Genomic DNA, 19952 nt, shown 5'->3' with positions numbered 1-19952 from the left:
GACTGATCAGACTGTCTCTGTTGGGGTGTCCCATTTCTGTCCATCTTAAGGACTTCTCCAGTTGTGGTTTCTCTCTTCATTATTTTCCATCTTAATGGTGTCTCAAACTCGCTGCTTTCTTCTTTTTCTCTCTGGTACCCAGCACTGTAGGATGAGTATACTAAGCAATGTGCCACCCAACCAGATTGGTATTGTCACCATAAAACATTGCTGCCTTATTTATTTAGGGTGCCATTGGGCAGGTAATGTCAAATACATTTTTATTTTTTGAAAGAATCCATTCTAAAGAGGCTTCAGTCTGCAAGACTTGCTGTACCTGAGCTCTGTATGACAAGGTGTGCCAGGCCTGTTCCGTGCTTAGGAAGGAGTATGTGTGCTGTTACCTGAGTTTGCATTCATTATACGGGGGAGGAAAGATGATGACCAAAAAGTTCTCAAGATCAGAAGGATCTCTGGGCTTGGGAGGAGCAGTAGCTGCATCCTATAGCTTAGCAACATTGTCTATCATAGCAAGCATTGAGATGGCTAGCTCTATAAGGAATATGTGGATAAAGCAGCCAGCTAAAGAAATAGGATGAGCTATAGGAAAAAGAAAGAGGAGAGTGAAAATTAGGCATGTATTCCAGTAAAGTCAGAGTAACCTCTGCCTGGGCTAGCACTGATATATATATATATATATATATATATATATATATATATATATATATATATATATATATATATGGTGCTTAGCACTAATGCATCCACACAACATTCTGGTTAGACAGGCAAATAAGTAGAGATAAGCATGATTCAAACCTCTGATCCAAACACCATTTGAATTCTGATAAAGTTTGGATCTGGATTCAAAATGTATTACTCTTGGGTCCTGATCTGTAATTTCTCCAGTTTGCAGATGTGAGGCATAATGATATTAAGCAGCTTGCCTGAGGCCACATAGGGAGTTGGTCTCAGAACCTGGATTCAAACTCCAGAGTCCGAGCCTGCCAGTCTGGGTCTCAGACTACAGCTTAAGAACTTCAGGCAGCAAGAGAGGAAACACTGCAAAACAAAATGACCTGAATATATTCAATGGCGTTGAGTATCTAGGGAGACCTAGGAAATCATTGTTTCAGACCAAGCCATTCGAAGCAGGGAAAGCCCTAAATTCTGCTCATGCCTGTTGAGTAATTCATCTGCTTTTGCCTTATTATATGTCAAATGCAAAGTCTTCCGAGTGCTTAGAACTGACAGGCAAAGTAACCTGGCCTCTAAACTGTCAACTCAAAGGGACCATCCCCCTGCATCTTGTACAGACTCGTGTAAACTGAAGAACAGCTCAGGCACAGAGCTCCTCAAAGCACACTCTTGCAGGCCTAAGTTAGGATGTTGCGTAATTTAGTGGTTATGTGCCTAAAGCCACAATCCCCAGTGCTGGCTGCCAGCTGGAAAATATACGGTCAGCTTTGGAGCGGACTGCCTCCACAAATAGATGACAAACAATTGCCTACAATTTTGAATTTCCCACTGACACATTCCAAAGCCCAGATCTCTTATCTCTGGGGACTGCAACTTGGCCATCTTTCAGATTTGGTTGAGACTTTTCCTTCTTGTGCTAATGATAGAGAACAGGTGATTCCTGGGTGCCCTTGAGCTCATTCCAAGCCATTACGTACTTATCTAATCTCCATCCTCTTACCCTGTATTATAACCAGGGCTCTTTGTTTTCAATTTTTATTTTGTTCAAAAAATCCTGGGAATGTATTGGAGTTCATTACAAAAATAAACAGATGAAAATTGGTGTAAAAAATTAACTTCACCATTTTTCTAATATTGGAGGACAGAAAAAAAGCAACAAATAGAGAAAAGTAAGAGTCTAGAAAGTAAAAGCAGTTTAATGCTATGCTTTATTTCATGAACTGAACCTTAACAGTATGTACGCATACACATGTGCCTCTGTGTGTGTGTGTGTCTGTATCTTCCAAAATTTGGATAAAAATTGGTAAAAACCAAATAATAGCTTTCATAAAACCCGGGTTTTTTCCAGTAATAATCAGTAAAAACCAGAAATGAAAGGCCTTAATTATAACCTCCTGCCTTTCCACAGCTGCCTGCCTTTCCAGCCATCAGAACTCAGCATGGATGTGGGGGGTAGAAGAGGGAATAGAGTTCTTCAGAGAACTGCCACTAGCAAAGGGGGACCACTTAGTATTTTTTCAAATAGTGACCCTGCCACCTTGTATTTTGCTTCCCTCCTCACTCACCTGTAATCAGTCCACTCACAACTGATGTTTCCTTGGAGTGACTGGAAATTGCATTTGGTTTCCCGATCTGAGGTAACTGCTCCATATTATGCTGTGCTTTTTTTAAACCTATATTAGTGTCATTATGCAGCTCCAGAGGGGAGGAGCTACCAGACATGCTGTGCTGACCACAGAATAGCTTCTTGCCCACAGCAGCTGCTAAAATGAGGGTTCGGTATCCTTTAGAAAACCCTACCAAAGCTGAATAATGGTCAGTATGTGCGTTCAATACACGGGCTTGTGCTCTGTGTGCATAGCACACTCTCCTTTAATGGGCCTAACCCAAAGCCCATACAAGTCAGTCAAAAGACTCCTATTGACTTCACTGGTTTTGGCTCAGGCCCTGCGTGCACTGGCATCTGAGCCACAACACTTAGGGTGGGAATTGATCCTATGAATCACACTCAGGCAAAACTCCCACTCACTGCTGCCATGGGAGTTTTGTCCAAGTAAGCTCTGCAGGGTCAGGACATCAGAGCCTGTAATACTCTCAGCTACAACAAATCTTAGCAGCGCCATGATGTGTATTAGGTGGTGGCTTCTGGAAAAGAGACGCTGATCAGTCTGGGTTTTTTTTTTGCTTGTTTGTTTTGTCCTGTCATTAGGGAAGGGAAGTGCATAGGAAATTCAGCTTCAGACAGGATATAAACATCACCAACATTTGCTGCTGTTTGGATAGGTACATAGGTGTGCTTGGCACTTTACAAGTAGGTAAAGAAGGAAAGTCCCTGCAACCTAGAATAGATCTGGAACATTTTTTAAAAAAGGTAACAGGCTATAGCAGGTGGTGGAGGGGGAGACCATAGGGCTTGTCTACATGAACAACTAGTTCTCAGCAAGCTGGGCTGTGAATTTACCCTCCACTACCCTGCCAGGGTCTAACAGCCTGTGTGCACCCTGCGGACGCACATTCACAGTTTATTAGAGCATATTGAGCTAGTCCTGTTTCAGAGGACTCTAGATCCAAGCGTTTTAACAAACACACGTCAGCAGGGTGCACATGGACAGTTAAACTGCGGCAGGCTAGTGAGGGATAGAATCACACCCCAGCTTGCTGTAGGGTCGCCATCCCTCCAGAGTTGTCCTGGAGTCTCCAGGAATTAAAGATTAATCTTTAAGTAAAGAGTGTCATGTGATGAAACCTCCAGGAATACATTGTCCAACCGAAAGTGGCAATACTAGCTTGCTTGGAACTAAATGTTCGTGTAGGCAAGCTGCTAGTGTATGTAAGATGGGGAGAACGGTCCTGGGGTGGGAGGGAAGGACACCAATGTTTTTTCAGTTGATTGATTTCTTTTTGCATGTTTTTGTTGGCAATTAAAATGAGTAATTTTTCAAACTATTTTATTTGTTTAATACTTTTAATAACTTTAATTATTTCAGATTCTCTGAACTACTTCTAGCCAATAGCTGGGGCTTCCCGAACTCCCTACCTAGAGGTAACATTGGGCATGTTGGTGTATTCTCATCCCTAGACACAAGCTAGTGGGGACTGAGGTGTAGGAGGCAGAGCTTTTGGTGGGAATTTCCTTGACATGTCAGTATCTGCCAGAACCGTGGGGCACTTAGGGACAGACATTTAATTTTTCTGCATTTAGTATCAATTCTGAACCCTTTAGACAGATCAGGTTGAAGTTCTGCTTTCCCACTGGTTACTATACCCAGTCATTAACTGCCAGGATTGTACAGAATATAATACAAGCAGCGCAGCAGCATGCAACTCAAGACTCACCAGAGATGGGAAATAAACATTTGGTTAATGTATGTTTATAATAGCAACAGTAATCACCACCTTGGGCTTTCCTGATGCTATTTCCTGGCTGGAGGAATTAACCAAAACCAGTGTCAGTCACTAAATATTTAGTTGGTGTATCCAGAGATCTCAGTGTTTGCAGAGGTGAGGGAAGCCTAATATCCTCATTATACAGATGGGGACACTGATGTACAATCAGGCTATGACTTTCTCAAGGTTGCACAGAGAGTCAGTGACAGCCAGGTCTCCTGAGTACCAGTCCAGGGCTGTACCCATTGCCTTACTTCCTGCTGGTTAAGAGACTTAACATAATTGTTTGCCTTCTCAATACAGCTGCATTTCCATCTTTATTTAGACCCTTTAGACTCTCCCAGGTTGGGCTAGCCTTTGCAGCTAATTATATAACCTGTGGACACACCCCAGCTCTCAAATATTTTCTCTAGCAGGTGAACCTTTTAAAATGCCTAGTTCTGCTGTCTGAACTTTAAGTCAACCGTGAAAGGAAGCAGGGGAAGCTATAGTTCTCTCTGCAAGGCCATTTTGATGTGCGGGGCTGGTACACTTGTCTGTGCCTGTTTGAGTTTGTGTGAGGGATGTGAGTTCATGGCCTGTTTTAATACTGCATATGTGGGGTGCAGAGAGGGATGAGGATATTTCAGCTGCTGGTAATCAAGGGTTTAGGCAATACAATAATGGAGACCCTTTGCTTGGTAAATGAGGTGAAACCTTGGCTAATTTCCAAGTCCTTTCTCTTTGGGACCCGGAGCCAAGGTGCAGTCAGTGTTCAGAGTGTTGCTTATTAAAACCCCTTCTCCACCCTATTTCTTTGTCTTGACTGCATGTGATTTGAGAATGTACAAACAAGCAGCTCTCAGGTGCTTTGGATGTTGCATGCAGAAGAGACCTCAGGGGGATATTTCTCTCACTACTGCCAGGAGCTAGGTTGCCAGTGGCAATCACTATGGTGATCTTTCCAGAGTTCACTAACTGAAGAAGAGGATGGTGGGGAGAGAGGTATAAGGGGAACAGTCTGAACTCTCTGTAGAGGGAAGAGTCTGTGAGAGAGAGTTCAGAATGACCTTGGCTGATGGGAGTGGTTGGAACCTTCAGTCAATGTTGGCTGTGAGGCTCTGATACTAAAAAGCTATTTCACTACTAATGGAAATAGAGGAAGCTGCTGCTGTTGGCACTGGGTATTGTATTAAGAGTACAGTAAGGGAGGGATGGGTTTTGAAAATTAATGGGGCAGAGGAGCACATTGCTAGGGTGGAAAATTAGTTTTTTAAAAATTAGATGATTTAGATACCATGTATCTTCTTTTGAGGAAATTAAATCCTGTATGGCATCCCTTGACCTTTAGAAGTTGCCCATGTTGTTTGTCCCTGGGGCTGAGCTTCTCAGACCCACCTGTAAGTAGTTCAGCCGGCATAGGCACCGACTGCATGGGTGATCAGCACCCACCTGGCTGGATCAGCTGTTCTGTGGCCCACCCATCAGCTGTTCGGATCTTCCAGGGCCTCCAGTCAGCTGCTCCTGGGAGTGGAAGGGGCAGGAGCAGCCACTTCTGGCTGGGACACTGCTCTGTGCAACACGGGAGGCAACTTCTGCTCCTTGCCAGGGCTGGCTGCCAGGGACAGGGGTTGAGTGATCCAGAACCTCCTCCTGCATGTTTCCAGTTTACTTGGCTCCTGTCCGCGGCAGCCCAGCCCGGACAGGGAGTCGATGCCATCTCCCCAGCCCGACTCTCTAGCCAGCAGCTGTTGCACTGCAGAGCAGTGGCCGGGGAGGGGCTGTCTTCAGCCAACTTTGGAAGCAGCTCCCCTCCCGGGCCCAGCTGCCAGGGAGAGAGGCCAAACATGCCGGGGGAAGAGAGGCGAAGGGCACAACGGGAGAAGGACAGGGACCTCCTCCTCCCTCCCTTTCCCCCCCAGCAGGTAACATGGGGCAGGAAGAGTACGACAGCCATGGGCTGGGTGCAGGGCGGGGGTTGGGTCCGCTGCTCAGAGGAGACACGTGTCCTCCCTCCCCAAGGCCCTCAACCCCCCCACCTGCTGGCATCCACTGGAAAAACAAAAGTCGGCACCTATAGGTGGTTTATCTCAAATGTCAGTGGTTGCACAGAGTATTAGTTTTGAGGTTAGTGGTCTTGAGAATACCTTGCCCTTCCTGTGTGACCCATCAATATTTTGTTTTTTTCAAGGGTCTTTCCCTTGCTACTATTGTGGATATGCGTCCCCAGAAAAAAAAGCTAACATGTCACCAAGCCAAATAAGACCCTCGTGTCATGTCAGGTCACATGAGTGTGTGTTTGCCAAAATGGATATTATCCTTTCAGGTGCAGATGGGAGTGGAAATGTAGGCCACTGGCTATACAAGCCGGTGTCCCTGGGCAAAGACTCTTCCATTTGAGCTAAAACAACTGCCAGTATCCTGTGCCAGTAGCTCTTTTCTCATACATCCACCACTTAGAGTTTACTAACTAGTACTGTCTTGTCAGAGATCCACAAACAATAGGTGGTTTGTGTGTGCTTTCCCTTGACTTGGCTAAGTCTCCAGGAGAATCCCAACTGTTCCAGTGAACAGAATAGTTTCAGTCCAACTGTCTTGTGTGCTGCCATTGGACTTGTTACCACCTCTGTTGAACAAACTACCACTGTCCCATGTAAAATTCTGGTGGCTTCTTACTTATCTTTTTCCCTGTCTCTAGTAACATTTAAAATAATGCAAAGTGAATTCAGTGTTTATGTATAGCTAAATAACATGTAAAACCATGTTTTAAAAGGTCTTCAAATGTGTCTGCAAAATTGTGCACACAACTCGTTTTGTGCATAAAACCAAAGGGGTATATCTGTAAATGCACTTGATGCAGCCATTTTGGAGGCCTTGGGGAAATTTGTCGTAAGAGGCCTGATTCAAATTCCTGAAATGTTAAGGATTTAAGTCTTGACTCACACTGTTATTTGCCTGGATTTTGCTGCTTAGAATGGTAGCCCCAGTTCTTCCAGCAATATACACTGGAATACATAGGCACAAAAGCTGTTACAGTACTTTGGTGCTGGGACATGTTAGATTTTCATTATTGCTTTGCTGTAGGTACAGTCTCTTTATGGTATTTAAGAACATAAAAGCTGCCATACTGAGTCAGATGAGTGGTCCATTGAGCCCAATAGCCTATCTCTGATAATGGCCAGTATCAGAGCTTCAGAGGCAGTGTACAGAGCAGGGAAGTTTTGGAGAGATTCCCCGTCTTCCCCTCTTGGTTTCTGTCAGTCAGCGGTTTAGGGTTGCCCCAAGTGTGGCGTTACATCCCTAATAGCCATTGATGCACTTAGACCCCATTAACTTATCTAGTTCTTTGTTGAACCCAATTATACTTTTGGCCATCATAACAGTCCATGGCAAGGAGTTCCATAGGTTAATAGTTGTGTGAAAAAGTATTTCCTCTTGTTTGTATTAAGTCTGCTGCCAATTCGTTTTCTTGGGTGATCCCTGGTTTCTGCACTGTTAGAAAGGGAAAATAACACTTCCATCTCAAGGAGAGATGAGGATCAGTCATGAGAGAATTAATCAAGAAGATAAATCTCCTGGATGACCTAAGGTCTCCCTTGTTTGCACAACTGTATGTTCACACAATCACACTTCGTATGTGTGAATTTACTTTTTTATTTTCTGACTTCTAAAATAAATTAATTCACAGAACACATCTGTTCAGTTGCACAGTAGTTCACGATGACCTCAGAATTAATACCCCTGCTGGGTCTTTAGTGACTATAACTGTCCTGTAGACACGTTACATTGCTTCAGAGAAGTCTTACACCATTTGTAAGAGGTGACAGTAGTGTTGATGAATCAGTGGATGGGGAATGGAACACAGAGCCTTGCTTCTCCGAGGTCACTTTTCCAAATCCAGCTTAAGTCAATATAGTGACCAAACATCATTGCCGCAGAAGGGCTGCTTGGAGGCTTATGTGGAATGTGAAATGGGTTTAGTGGACCCCATTTCCATTTCCAGGGGACAGATATATGCACATCACAAAAAACACAAACACCACTGGCGCTGTTTGGCAGTCTTGAAATGTTAACAGAGAAACCCAGGATTGAATAAGTTATGGAGACTGAGCTACCGTTCTGTCCTGGGGGCGGGGTGGAGGGGGCACGATGGGGAGACGAAGACAGTGCTGTTGCTCAGGCTGAATCTGTTGTATAGATACTGTGAATAGTGCAGAACTTCCACATCCAGGGCTCTTATCTCGTACCTTTCACTAGTACTGAATTTTACTTACATATTAAAAAGAAGTTTAATTTTTTGAAAGGGTGATTTTTCTTTGTGCAATAGCTATACAAAATATCGCTCTAGGCACAAAAAAACGAGCTTGATTATGCTGTATAGAGTCCTTTCATCCCTGAGCTTTGGGATTTATTTCACAATCTTGGTAACTTTCTAATCTTTGTCTAATAATATCCATATATCCAAATAAACGGTCATGCATTTCTTGTTACTTTATGCCAATTACTGACATAGAGTCTGATCTAAAGCCTAGTGAATTCAGTGGAGAGACACCCACTGATTTCTTTGGGCATTAGATCAGGATATTACGTCAGCACCACTGCTGAATTCACATTAGATATTGGTATGTGGTATGGACAGTATATGCATATTTATCATTTTCGTACTGTGTTTAGGAAGCGTTGAGTTCTTAACGATTGAAAAAACACCTACCTCTGTTTTGTGTAACTCATCTGTCCTATATGTTAATTTGCCAATCTTGTATTTCTGCAAACAACCCATTTTTATACAGAAATAGCTTAATACAAACTGAATTTTCAAGTCCTTGGCATTACTTCACCTTGGCCACACGAAACAATTGGAATTTATCATCTAGATTCTAAACTAATCCCTGCTACATATGTTGTATAGAAGAAAATATATTTGCTAAGCATAGCTCCATTGCAGTAGGAAGTCTCCTTGCAGTGAAAAGTATGTATTTTCTAACATTCATGACTGCTTTATTTCTCCATCCACAGAGTGATCGTCTTCTTGTTAAAGGAGGCAGAATAGTCAACGATGACCAGTCGTTCTATGCTGACATTTACATGGAGGATGGTCTCATAAAGTATGTCCAGGATTCCCATATTATCTTATCTACTCATTGTTAGAGCAAGAGTCTTTTTTTCCTTTTGACTGCAGGAATTGTGTCTCTTGGGCTATTGTATGCCAGCCGATGGTGGGTGGAGTCTGTACTTGGCTTACTCTTACTGGTGAAACACTGAGTCCTTCCCCTTTCTGGGTAGAATTTATTCACCTCAGTGTGTGTTTGTGTGTGTGTGTAATTTCATGACATGTTCGCACAATAACTCCAGTGAATAAAATGCAGTTAAACTGATAAGTTATGACACAGCATCCATTGTATGGTGAAACTGCAGTGGGAACAGAAATTATCCTTTTGTTTCTGTTTTTGTCCAGTGTTTAGCAGGATTATATGTCACATGAATGACACTTTCCCTAATTATACAATATCCCATTTGTTAGAGCTAAAGAGGATGGATCTGTGTTTTTGAGAAGCTACATCTTTAAGATTCTCAGAGGTTTCTGGCAAACTCTGAATATCAGCTTTTCATCTGGCTTCTGGGTGTGTTATGGAGGTGCAATAATGACTCCACTGTTTAGAGGCTGAAATTATTCTAATGTGTGAAGTATATGAAATGGGACTAAATCCTAGTTTATTGGATTGTAAACCCCAGGATAGTTCATAGCAAGGGAACGTGAACACTTTCAAAAATCATTCCTTGTCCTCTGGTACAAAGAAAATATTCAGCCTTCCCTTGATGGAAATGTATTTTTAAAACCTGCAGTAGAAAAATAATCTTGAAGAGGCATTGTTATATCTGTGTTAAGCCTGAAGACAAAGGCAGCTTATGAACCATATGGCTTGGTGCCATGAAGGAGTCATGGAAAGTAGTAGCGTTTACCAATATTCAGTACTGGTGTGTGAGCGGTGTTCTAGACTGTCTGACACCGAAATGCAGGGAGCAGGGATATATTCTTATTTTACTTCCCCCTTCCAGATACCCCAAAGAGACTGAAAGTTCCCTGATGATGCCAGCCAGTCTTTTATCCTAGTTTATAGGGGCAGAGTGAGGAAACGAATTGGTGAATATAGGATTTATAGGGGCGGGGGCTCCAGGGTTTGGGTTCAAGAATGGATATGCAAAGGGTATTGAGATGCATATGTGAGGCTTATAGAGAAGGGAGTACTAAGGTGTAGGTGCACTATTTTATAGGAGAAAGGAGATGTAGGTGCCCGTGGCGCTAACAGGGAGAAGGATTTTATACTTTGGGTGCATCTAGGGAGGGGAATGTTATGTGGATATAGGATAAGGAGTTTCAGGATCGTGGGGATTAGAAGTGAAGGGGAATTTTAGGTTCTAAGTGTGTATATAGTGGAGGGTTTTAGGTGCACTGGGTCTTAGAGCGGATTTTTTAGTAAACTGGGATTTTAGGGGCCTTGGCCACAATGCAGTACTGCAGTTAATAAAAGTGTCCTTCCGCCCCATGAAGCACAGGACATAATGGGAATGTCCCTGCATGGGAAGGATCTTCCCTAACTACACTGAAGCATGGTGAACACACTGTGCTTGAAAACTGCATTTGAGTCCACAAAAGCAATGGCCAGTGATGTCTGAAAGAGCCTTTTGTTTACTTTAGAGACCTTGTGAGATGAGTGGAATGGCAAAACCCTGCAAGCCCAGGACTGGCCCAGCAGCTGTATCATTACTGTTAGGGGTCCTCATTCTTTGTAAGAAGTAATCCTCAGACTTGAGCCTTAAGGGGTGGACAGGTGGATATAATTAATGGGGGCAGGGCTGGCATGTAAGGATTTTGAAGACATTCACCCCTCCTAGCCCTTCCCAGTCAATCGTACAGTAAAATGATTGTGTTGAACTCCTTGTGTGGTGGTTTCTGCAGAGCCTGTTCACATTGGTTTAGGTTCTTGCCTTCTTCTGAGTTCAGATTGTCTCAAGTTCACTGCTATCTTGTACCAAAAGGGGGCTTGCCCTACTTTGGTAGGTTGTTGGTAGAGTACGCTGTAGTCAAGTTTCCTATGTGTGTGGCAGACCATTCTGATACTCTCTCATCAGGCAAATTGGAGACAATCTAATTGTCCCTGGAGGAGTTAAAACCATAGAAGCCAATGGGAAGATGGTGATCCCCGGGGGAATCGATGTCCACACTCACTTGCAGATGCCGTACAAGGGGATGATCACTGTGGATGACTTCTTCCAGGGGACAAAAGCAGCCCTGGCTGGTGGAACCACCATGATCAGTAAGTCCAGCAGGCAGTTCCTTTCACCTTCTCTCCACACAGGCTTTAATGGGCCTGCCGCATTCAGCATCCTATTCTTACAAAACACCAGCTTGTTTATGGTCTTGGCTCTCTTGGTTCCTGAGAGGGGTGTGTGGTATTGTTGTTGGGGGTTGTTTTTCTGGCAGGAGACACTTGGGTGAGAGTGACAATGGAAAGGGGGTAGTGTTATGCAGAAGGAAGGGTGAGGGATGAATTAGGAGAAGGCAGTTGTTGGAGAGGGATTTGGGGAGAAATGTGTGGGAGCCATGTGGGCATAGGAGAAAGGAGCTGGGCAGCTGGGGGAGACCCTAGCTGTGGAAAAAGATCAAAGAGGGGTAGGGTAATGGGGAGCATAAGTAGATATGGGGAAGAGCCAAGAAAATAGGAAGGAATGGTTGACTAGAAGGGGAACCGTAGGAGGATCTAGGTGGACTAGGAGATCCAAATAGGAAACTTGCCACCTGAGCAGCTAAGATCAACAAGCTGTCTTTGCATCCTTGTCCAAGCAGCCAGAAGTAGTAACCTTCTGTCTGATAGAGGGAGAAACACATCTTTCTCTTTCCATCATTGAATTACAATCCCACCTCTTGGCCTGTCTCACTGACCTCTCCAATTAAAACAGGGTTTAGACTGGAAAGTAGAACCGAGTCTGAATATTAGCATTTGCTACCAGCAGATAGTGTCATCAGAACATTTGCTGGAGCATAGCAATAGTATTTTTCTTAATCTGTTGGAATTAATTGGGTTGTGAAGATAAATTTCCATGATCAATGGATCAAATATGCCTTTGGGAACTGAAATGTGAGGTTTATTAGTGCATCAACCCTACCTTGCTGAGAAAAGGCTTACTTGGCTGACATTGCACCTCAAACTCTCCTAGAGGACTGATGAGCGTACAGTGCTTTGAAGAATGTGGGGCTTACATGCTGCTCCAGCCCCAGTGACTTCAGTGTGATTGCATTTGTGTAACTGAGAGCAGAATTTGGCCTATAACACATTTTCTAAGTGCTGAGTATTATTTTTGTTGGCCTATCCTGATTGCTCTTAAATGTCACACATTAGCCATGTTAATATTTAGGTGCCCCTTTGGACCTGAGTGAGACATCTGCAATAAAACCCCAAACCAGAAGAAACTTCCTGCTTTGAAGTTTTGATACCATCTCGCAATTGAGCCCAGTGTTTTGAAAGAGCACCATGGTGCATGAATCTTCTGAGTGATCCATGGCCTACCTTGGAGCAAATATGGGCAGGGTTATGATTTTAGTCCAACACTGAGTGAAATGTGCACTTACTCCTGTTTTCGTGTTGTTTTGATTATGGCTCACTTACATTAGAGAGGTAAATTCATTTGAACCCAGAACGCCTACTGAAACTTCGGAGAGGGATAAGGGACTGAGGTGGATCAAAACCTAAGGAGTTGTTGATCCAAACCCATATCATGAGGTCTGCACTGCTCCAGTGCCCACAGCCAAGGCCTCTGGGCAACTTAACAAAGAATAGCTACAAACACAATATTTTTCAAAATAGGGCAGCATGCCCAGATGAATTCAAGCAAGAGACAAAACGATACCCCAGAATCCCATGCAGCCCAAAGAAATAAACAGCGCTAACTAACAGAATTTGTATTTCTTGCCCTCAAGGATGCCAGAGATGTGCTCTGGTTTATAATTTGGACTCCACTGCAATGGTCACAGCTGTCTGTGCTTTGGGTAGCTTTTCAGGATATAGGAAAAATTGTTGATCCAACTGCTGGAAGTTTGGGTTTTCTTTCTGTGCCTCTTTCCCTGTTGGCCAATGGAATAATGGTCTTCATCACAGCATCTGTTACGTAAAATGGACGCGGCAGCAGATTACATCAGGGGCAATAAAAGATGCATTAGGCTGCATCTTAGCAGGAGACTTAAGTTTTAATGGGGTGGAAGTAGGGGTAGGGATGGAAGAGGGCTCTGCTGCTTCCAGTTGATTTCTCAGCAGAAGCCTGTAAAAGCCCCTGGTGCGATGCCAAAGGCTATTAAGCCAAGGCTCACAGCAGTTCCTTTCTGATAAATGCACTTTGGATGTGTCTGAGAAAATAATGGAGGGGGGAAGCTCTAAAGAGCTGCTTGCTGTTTTCATTTCCCCTAGCGCTGTGCAGGAGCTGGGGAGAGCAGTTTGGACCCATCAGGGTGTTTTGGTTTCATCTGGTTAAGAAGTGGCAGCAGAGACATGAGACAGATTAAGAGAAGGACCCAGTAAAGGGTGTAGCGAGAAGCCAGCAGTCACTGGGTCGCTGAGCACATGGAGAATCTATGGGATGGTGGGCACATGGTGTGGGGAAAAAGATCCCTTCTTTCACACACTCAGTTCTGCTCGTCTCTCTTGTTCACATCCAGTTGACCATGTGATCCCCGAGCCAGGGGCCAGCCTGTCGGAAGCATATGAGAAGTGGCGAGAGTGGGCTGATGGGAAGACATGCTGTGACTACTCCCTGCATGTGGATATCACCCACTGGAACGACAGTGTCAAACAGGAAATACAGACGCTCGTCAAAGAAAAAGGTTTGCTGAGAGATAGCCCTCGCCTCTGCCCATTATTTTTCAGGTCTCTTTACCTTTATCTCCTTTTTCCAATGAGTGCTGCCTTCACCCCATCTCTAGTGGCTCAGTTAGCACGTAGGCCCTGATTCACAAACATGTTTAGCTGTCCAATGCTCGTTGAAGTCAATGAAAATTGGATGCCTAATACCTTTGAGTATTTGGGCCATAGTGTCTATGGCATAGGAAAGAGCATAGAGTGTGATTAAAGACCTGGGATTCAGGACTCCTGGGTTCTATCCATGCCTTTGCCACAATTCACTCTGAGTTTATGCAAGGCTTTCGTGTCTCGGTTTTTCACATCTGTAAAATAGGGAGATAATACTTCATGTGGTGAGGGAAGTTATGAGGGTTATTTCATTTATATTTATAAAGCACCATGAGATTCTCATATCAGAGTCAAAGCATCATTACAACACATCAGAGTCACTGGGTTTTTTGAGTAAGACTCTCAAAGAACATGAGACAATTGTGCTTTTGAAAATCTCACCCTTAAATGACTTAGGAGCAGAAGTCCCACTGACAGTCCCAACGTAAAGGTACAATGACAGCATCTGTGCTTATGTTAGTCAATGGGAAAGCCAACTGTGCGTGCATCCATCAGTCTGCTGTCCCATGCACATTCTCTATTTGTCCTTCTAGACCAGTGGTCCCATCTGTGGCTTTGAGCACATTCCCTCTACCGTCCTCATTAGACTTTTTTAGACAATGCTAACGGGGTTACAATGGCAGGTACAGTTTTGGAGAACTGCCTTCTACTATCCCCTTGTTTTCTAACATCTCTGTGTAGCTGTGGATGGAGAATTAGAATGTCCTGAAAATAAACAAACAAGAAGGAAACCAGAAAACCCTCTGCTTCGCCTCCAGCTCCTGCCAAAGGCTCCCATTCCATTAGGTCTGAGTAATTATCACATGCCTCGTGGATGTACAACAGCGAGAGAGCTGGAATGGAATCCTGTTTGTTCATTTCTTTTTCCCTCTTCTCCACTTAGGTGTTAACTCCTTCATGGTTTACATGGCCTACAAGGATTTGTACCAGATGTCAAACACAGAGGTAAGAGTTACATTACTGCTTTGTTTGTGTGCAGTCAATGTTGGGACCCTTTTATTTTCTTAGAACAGTAGCTGGAAACAAAGTAGTGGAACTTAGTGATCAGAGAGCAAAGCAAGGATGATCATTATTCAGCTTGCTAAATTTTACAGTGCAGCTTGCAGCCACACTTGGTTTTAAACCAGAGGCATAGCCCTTGGAATCTATTTCTAGCAATCTCAAAATGCAGTGTTTTGTTTGGCTGTCAGCAGCTTGCTTTGCAGACAGCACCTCCACTTTAAAGGCGTGATGATGTGGCTGGGAGGATCTGCACAGGATGGTACATACAAGTGCCAAAGGTTTGGCGAAATCCTTGAATGCTCCAGTAGATGGTCAAGAGCCCTTCTCAAAGGGGCTACATGGGATGTTCACACACCAAGCCTTCTTCTGACTGTGAATGAGGTCTGTGTAGTGCTGACACCAAATTTTTCCTCTCCAACCCTCCATTGTTACCTGAAGGCCTGTCTAGTTTTCTGTTGAAAGATACAGCGTGGGATCTTTTTAAAGGTCAAACACAGACTATGTGAAAATGGCTGTGTAGTATTAATGTTTCCTCTCTCATTCTGTTTCAGCTGTATGAGATATTTAGCTGCCTGGGAGATCTAGGTGCAATAGCTCAAGTTCATGCCGAAAATGGGGATATAATTGAACAGGTAACTACTATTCAATCTACAATGCAGCTGAAAAGTTTGGTATAGGCAGATGCTGTACGTTAGAGGAAGGAAGCATGAAAGCTGTGCAGGCATCTTCCGGAATATATTATTTTATTATTATTTAACATTTTATACTGTGGTAGCGCTTACAGCCAGATTTTCAAAAGTATTTAGGCATCTAAAGATGCAGAGAGATGCCTAGTTGGATTTGAAAAAAGTGCCTAAACAGATTAGGTGTCAAACTCCAATTGAAAGTCATTCCCACTAGACACTGATCAGAATTTTTAGGTTCCTAAATACCTTTGTTAAACTGTCCCTTAGAGACCAACCAAGTCAGGGCCCATTGTGCTAGATACTATACAAATATGTACTAAGTGACCCAAAAAGATTACTGTCTAGAATATATATTATTTAAGAGATACTGCCATGTCAGATGCAGCTGAACATTTTAGGCTTTGTTTTAAAAAAAAAAAAAAAAAATTAAAAAAAAATTGAAGAACAATGAGTGTGTTTTCATGAAAATTCCCCTGGTAATAATTTTCTTAAATAGCCATTCCTCTGCACTGTTGGCAGTCCAGCCCTACGAACTAACTAACCAATTTTTGTTGGCCAAACTGAATGAAATTAAACAGTGAAAAGTGAGATTTTGCATTATTTTTTCACTTAATCTGAGGCAATAACATGATGAGATTTTTTTTAAAAGGTTTGTTTTTTAAATTTTGGCTTGTCAGTGCCTTTTTGTGACAAAATATTGAAGCATTTCATGCTCCGAATAAAAATTATTTTTTGGTTAAACATTGGCTAGAATCTTTGTTGAAATTAGTGGGCAGTATTTTTAAAACTAGCTAAAGGAATTGCTTTCTTATGCAGTGTAGAGTTGCAGTCAAGGGAACTTCTCTGACACAAGACGTTATCAAGTAAAATGGAATAGAATAGCTGGGTTTATAAAGAGGACTGGATAATTATTTGACGGCTAAAAACTTTTGCAGCTATGTAAATTAAGGTACTGATAGAGGCAGGGTAATGAAATCTCATGCTATGGGTGGGAGAGAGAGGTGGTGTTCTCCCTGTATAGAATTGCTCGGTTGGCAGGGTGCATTATGAAGGGTTTAACCTTCTCCTGAAACAGTATGTATTGGCCCCTTTAGGAGGAATGGACATCAACGGTTTGATATGGTACAGCAATTCCTACCTGATTACAGTGTGATTCCTGATGAGCCACCACAGTACCAGCTAATTTTACTGTGCTTTTGTGGGTGGTTTTTTACTTTTTATTCTCATGCCCTTTGGAAACCAATGTTATTCCTCCCATGCCTCCAAATGTATCTTCAAATTTAGGCCCAGGAAGCTTGGTAGTATCATTTTATGTAAAATGAGGATTTTCCAAATAACACAGTTTCAGAGTTAATGCTATCACTGGGCACCAGCCTGTCAGTCGGGCAGTGAATGATGCAAAGTCATCCTTCCATAACCTCATTTTCAGCAGCACTGGGGCTAATGCTGCTGAGAATTTATTCTTTTGCTCTGTGTAAATTGATACCTTTGACTGTGTCTGCCTCCTCTCATTAGAGGAAGTGAGACAATTTCTCAGAAATGCCTTTGCTCCTGAGGAAGAAAGCCGGATGGCACTAGGAAAAGAATTTTCTGGATATGCTTCCCAGAGTCTGCTGCTTTTAGAATATTATGTGGCTGCTTCATTGGAACCAAACATGTCTGGGAAAATGGTTTCTATCTGGGCTTCTCCTATATGGAAGCTGCTTTTTTTTGTTCTACCGACTCCGTGATGCCAGAGTGTTGGTAGAGGTTGTTTGGTTTTCCAAATATGCTGTTGCCAGCAATAGAAAAGCAAACCACTACCAGGAAGAGATTAATATTTTCTAACAGGATGAGTTTTTCATGTTTTATACTGACTTCTCTGAAGTTGAAATGTTATTGTCTAACAGCAGAAATAGAAGGTACACGGTACCCTGTACATGTCACTCTTATGTAGAAACAAGACTAAGTTATCTTCCTTGCTAAATCCATCAGTCAGTAGAAGATCTTTCCATTCACTGTTAGAGAACTTGATACCCAGTGAATCAGAAATTGTCCAAATGGAATAGAACAGTCCATTGAGTCCAGTATGTTCACACTAACAGCAGCCAATGCTGAAAGTTGCAGCAGAAGGAAAAGACCCTCTCACCATGTGCCAGGCCAGTTAAGTATTCTAGTATGGTATGCAAAATACCAGAGCCATAGGGGAAATGGGAATTTCTGCCCAATACAAGGAAGTAATCCTTACAGAGCTGGATTCATGGGATGGGGGGAGGCGGGAGGTTGGTAATGGGGAAAATACTGTTTTGATTTAAAATGGATGGATTGCACTATTATAGTGCCTTGTAGTTGATGTTGTAGATATGGAGAAAGGTACCTCTGTGATTTTGAAGAGCCAGGGAGAAATTTGCTCAGTTTTACTCTGTAGCACATCCTCAGTTTCTTCTTTGTCCTTTCTTTGGATGGGGTGGATTAGGAGGAAAGTCTTCAAACTAACTCTGAAGTACCCTGCAAGAATCAATTTCTCAGCACAGATTTAAAGGGTCCCAAAGTTAGTCAACGTCTATTTTCATGTGAAAGTGGAGAGAGCAAAGAATCAGCCTTGACTATGAGTTCTTGTTACTTCAGTCCCACCCTAACCACGAAAAACTCCAAATCTGTGTGCAAGGCTTACTGGTGCTATGCAGCTTTGGAAATGCCTTCCAAGCTAATTGATACAAAATGTCACAAACTAGTGACTGATCCAAAATAGGATTAGATTAGGCTGTAAAAGTGAGGATGCTGGTCAGTGATCCTGCTTCTGTTCCTTAAGAGGAAGGTTAGGACTTCTCCCCAACCCAACCCCTCTATTCTGGGTCATGATCTGTTTTCTCTCTATTATCCTAAAGTCAGCGTGTTTCGTATGAGTTTGATCCACATGAGAGAGGAGGAGAGGGGAACATAGAACAGAGTAAGGGGGATGCCCTAAACAGTGGAAACTGAAATAGGTGGATGTGGTGTATATTCCTTGCTGTTAGTGAAGATTGAGCAATAAAAGAATATTGTTGAGTCATTATTTTGTCAGCTCTTTGTGTTGTGGCTGAGAAGGAAGGTATAGGAGGCCAAAATGCATGGCAATTATTTTTATATATATATATGTATATATATATGTATATATATAAATGCTGTAGAGATATTAACTACCACTGCTGGAGTCTCACCTTTACTATTCATCTAGATGTGATTATTTAGCGCAAACAGCGTGCTCAGTGCTATGTGGACAAAAATTAGGACAATTCATTCCCCAGAGAGTTTAAGGGCTAAAAGACACTTACAGGATAATATTTCAAGATGCAGCAGATATGCACATTGCAATTACATTTGCATTCAGAATTCCTGACCCTGGTCAGTTTTTGAGGATATCTGACGGATTGGAAGTCAGGTGTGGCGAAGTCTCCCCCAAACGCTGTTTTCCTCATGTAACAGATTGCAATCCCATGGTCTGCTGTTGATAGCACACTGATAAGGGTGTCAGTTAGAATTAATCTTCCACTGAGCTGAACAATTTTTTAATGCCAAAAGTCAAGAATACCGTTAAGTTGAAGTACACCGATTGTACTATGTGGTTGTGGTCCCTCATTATAGCAGTAAAATGTGTTGCCAATTGTGTAATGGTGGGGAAACCAACCACGCATTTTAAAACATTTTCATATAGGGCCCGATTCTGCTCTCACTGACACCAGTGCAATTGTATAGATGTTAGTTGAGTGGCACAGGTGTGATTGAGAAGAGAATTTGGCCTACACTGGATTTCTTTTAGCTTTCATGGTCTCTTCCTCAGTAGCAGCTCCTACACAGGATGCTTAGGTTTTTTGGGAATAGCAAAGGCAGTGTAAGTTAGACATGTGCCTTCCCCTGAATTGTATTTATTTTTCACCTGCATTACAGTTAGTTCCATTTATTCTGTTTATTCTGAATTATCACTTTACAAGGAAGATTATCTCAGTGATGAAGTCCCACTCCCAACCTTTGTATTTCCCTATCTTCCCCACTGTACTCTCTGTTTCTCTTGGTGGTCTTGTGAACCCCTTGCAATGAATCCACAAAGCAGTGATAGTCCACCAAGCGTATCACTAAGAGATCTGCTATGCTATATGGTCATCTAAATCCTTAGGAAATGCTGAGTATTTGTTTTTGACATAACTGTCAGATCACATTCATAGTCTCTGAGCTTCCCTGTGTC

General features: G+C 42.8%; 1 protein-coding gene across 2 annotated transcripts in view; it reads left to right on the top strand.

The window, feature by feature from the left end:
• The window catches only part of DPYSL3 (dihydropyrimidinase like 3), a 71394-nt gene that overhangs the window by 39215 nt on the left and 12227 nt on the right, over positions 1-19952 (top strand). For both annotated transcript variants that reach the window (XM_067566349.1, XM_067566350.1), the window contains exons 2-6: positions 9061-9149; positions 11176-11360; positions 13754-13918; positions 14947-15008; positions 15617-15697. In XM_067566349.1, the coding sequence (XP_067422450.1) occupies positions 9061-9149; positions 11176-11360; positions 13754-13918; positions 14947-15008; positions 15617-15697 (582 nt within the window). The remainder of the gene's footprint in view (positions 1-9060; positions 9150-11175; positions 11361-13753; positions 13919-14946; positions 15009-15616; positions 15698-19952) is intronic.

This window comes from Emydura macquarii, unplaced genomic scaffold (genome assembly GCF_026122565.2).
Source record: "Emydura macquarii macquarii isolate MOO-44397 ecotype Brisbane River unplaced genomic scaffold, CSIRO-AGI_Emac_v2 contig_2768, whole genome shotgun sequence".
In the NCBI taxonomy this organism is placed as follows: domain Eukaryota; kingdom Metazoa; phylum Chordata; order Testudines; family Chelidae; genus Emydura; species Emydura macquarii.
This window is presented reverse-complemented; position numbering and strand designations above follow the sequence as displayed.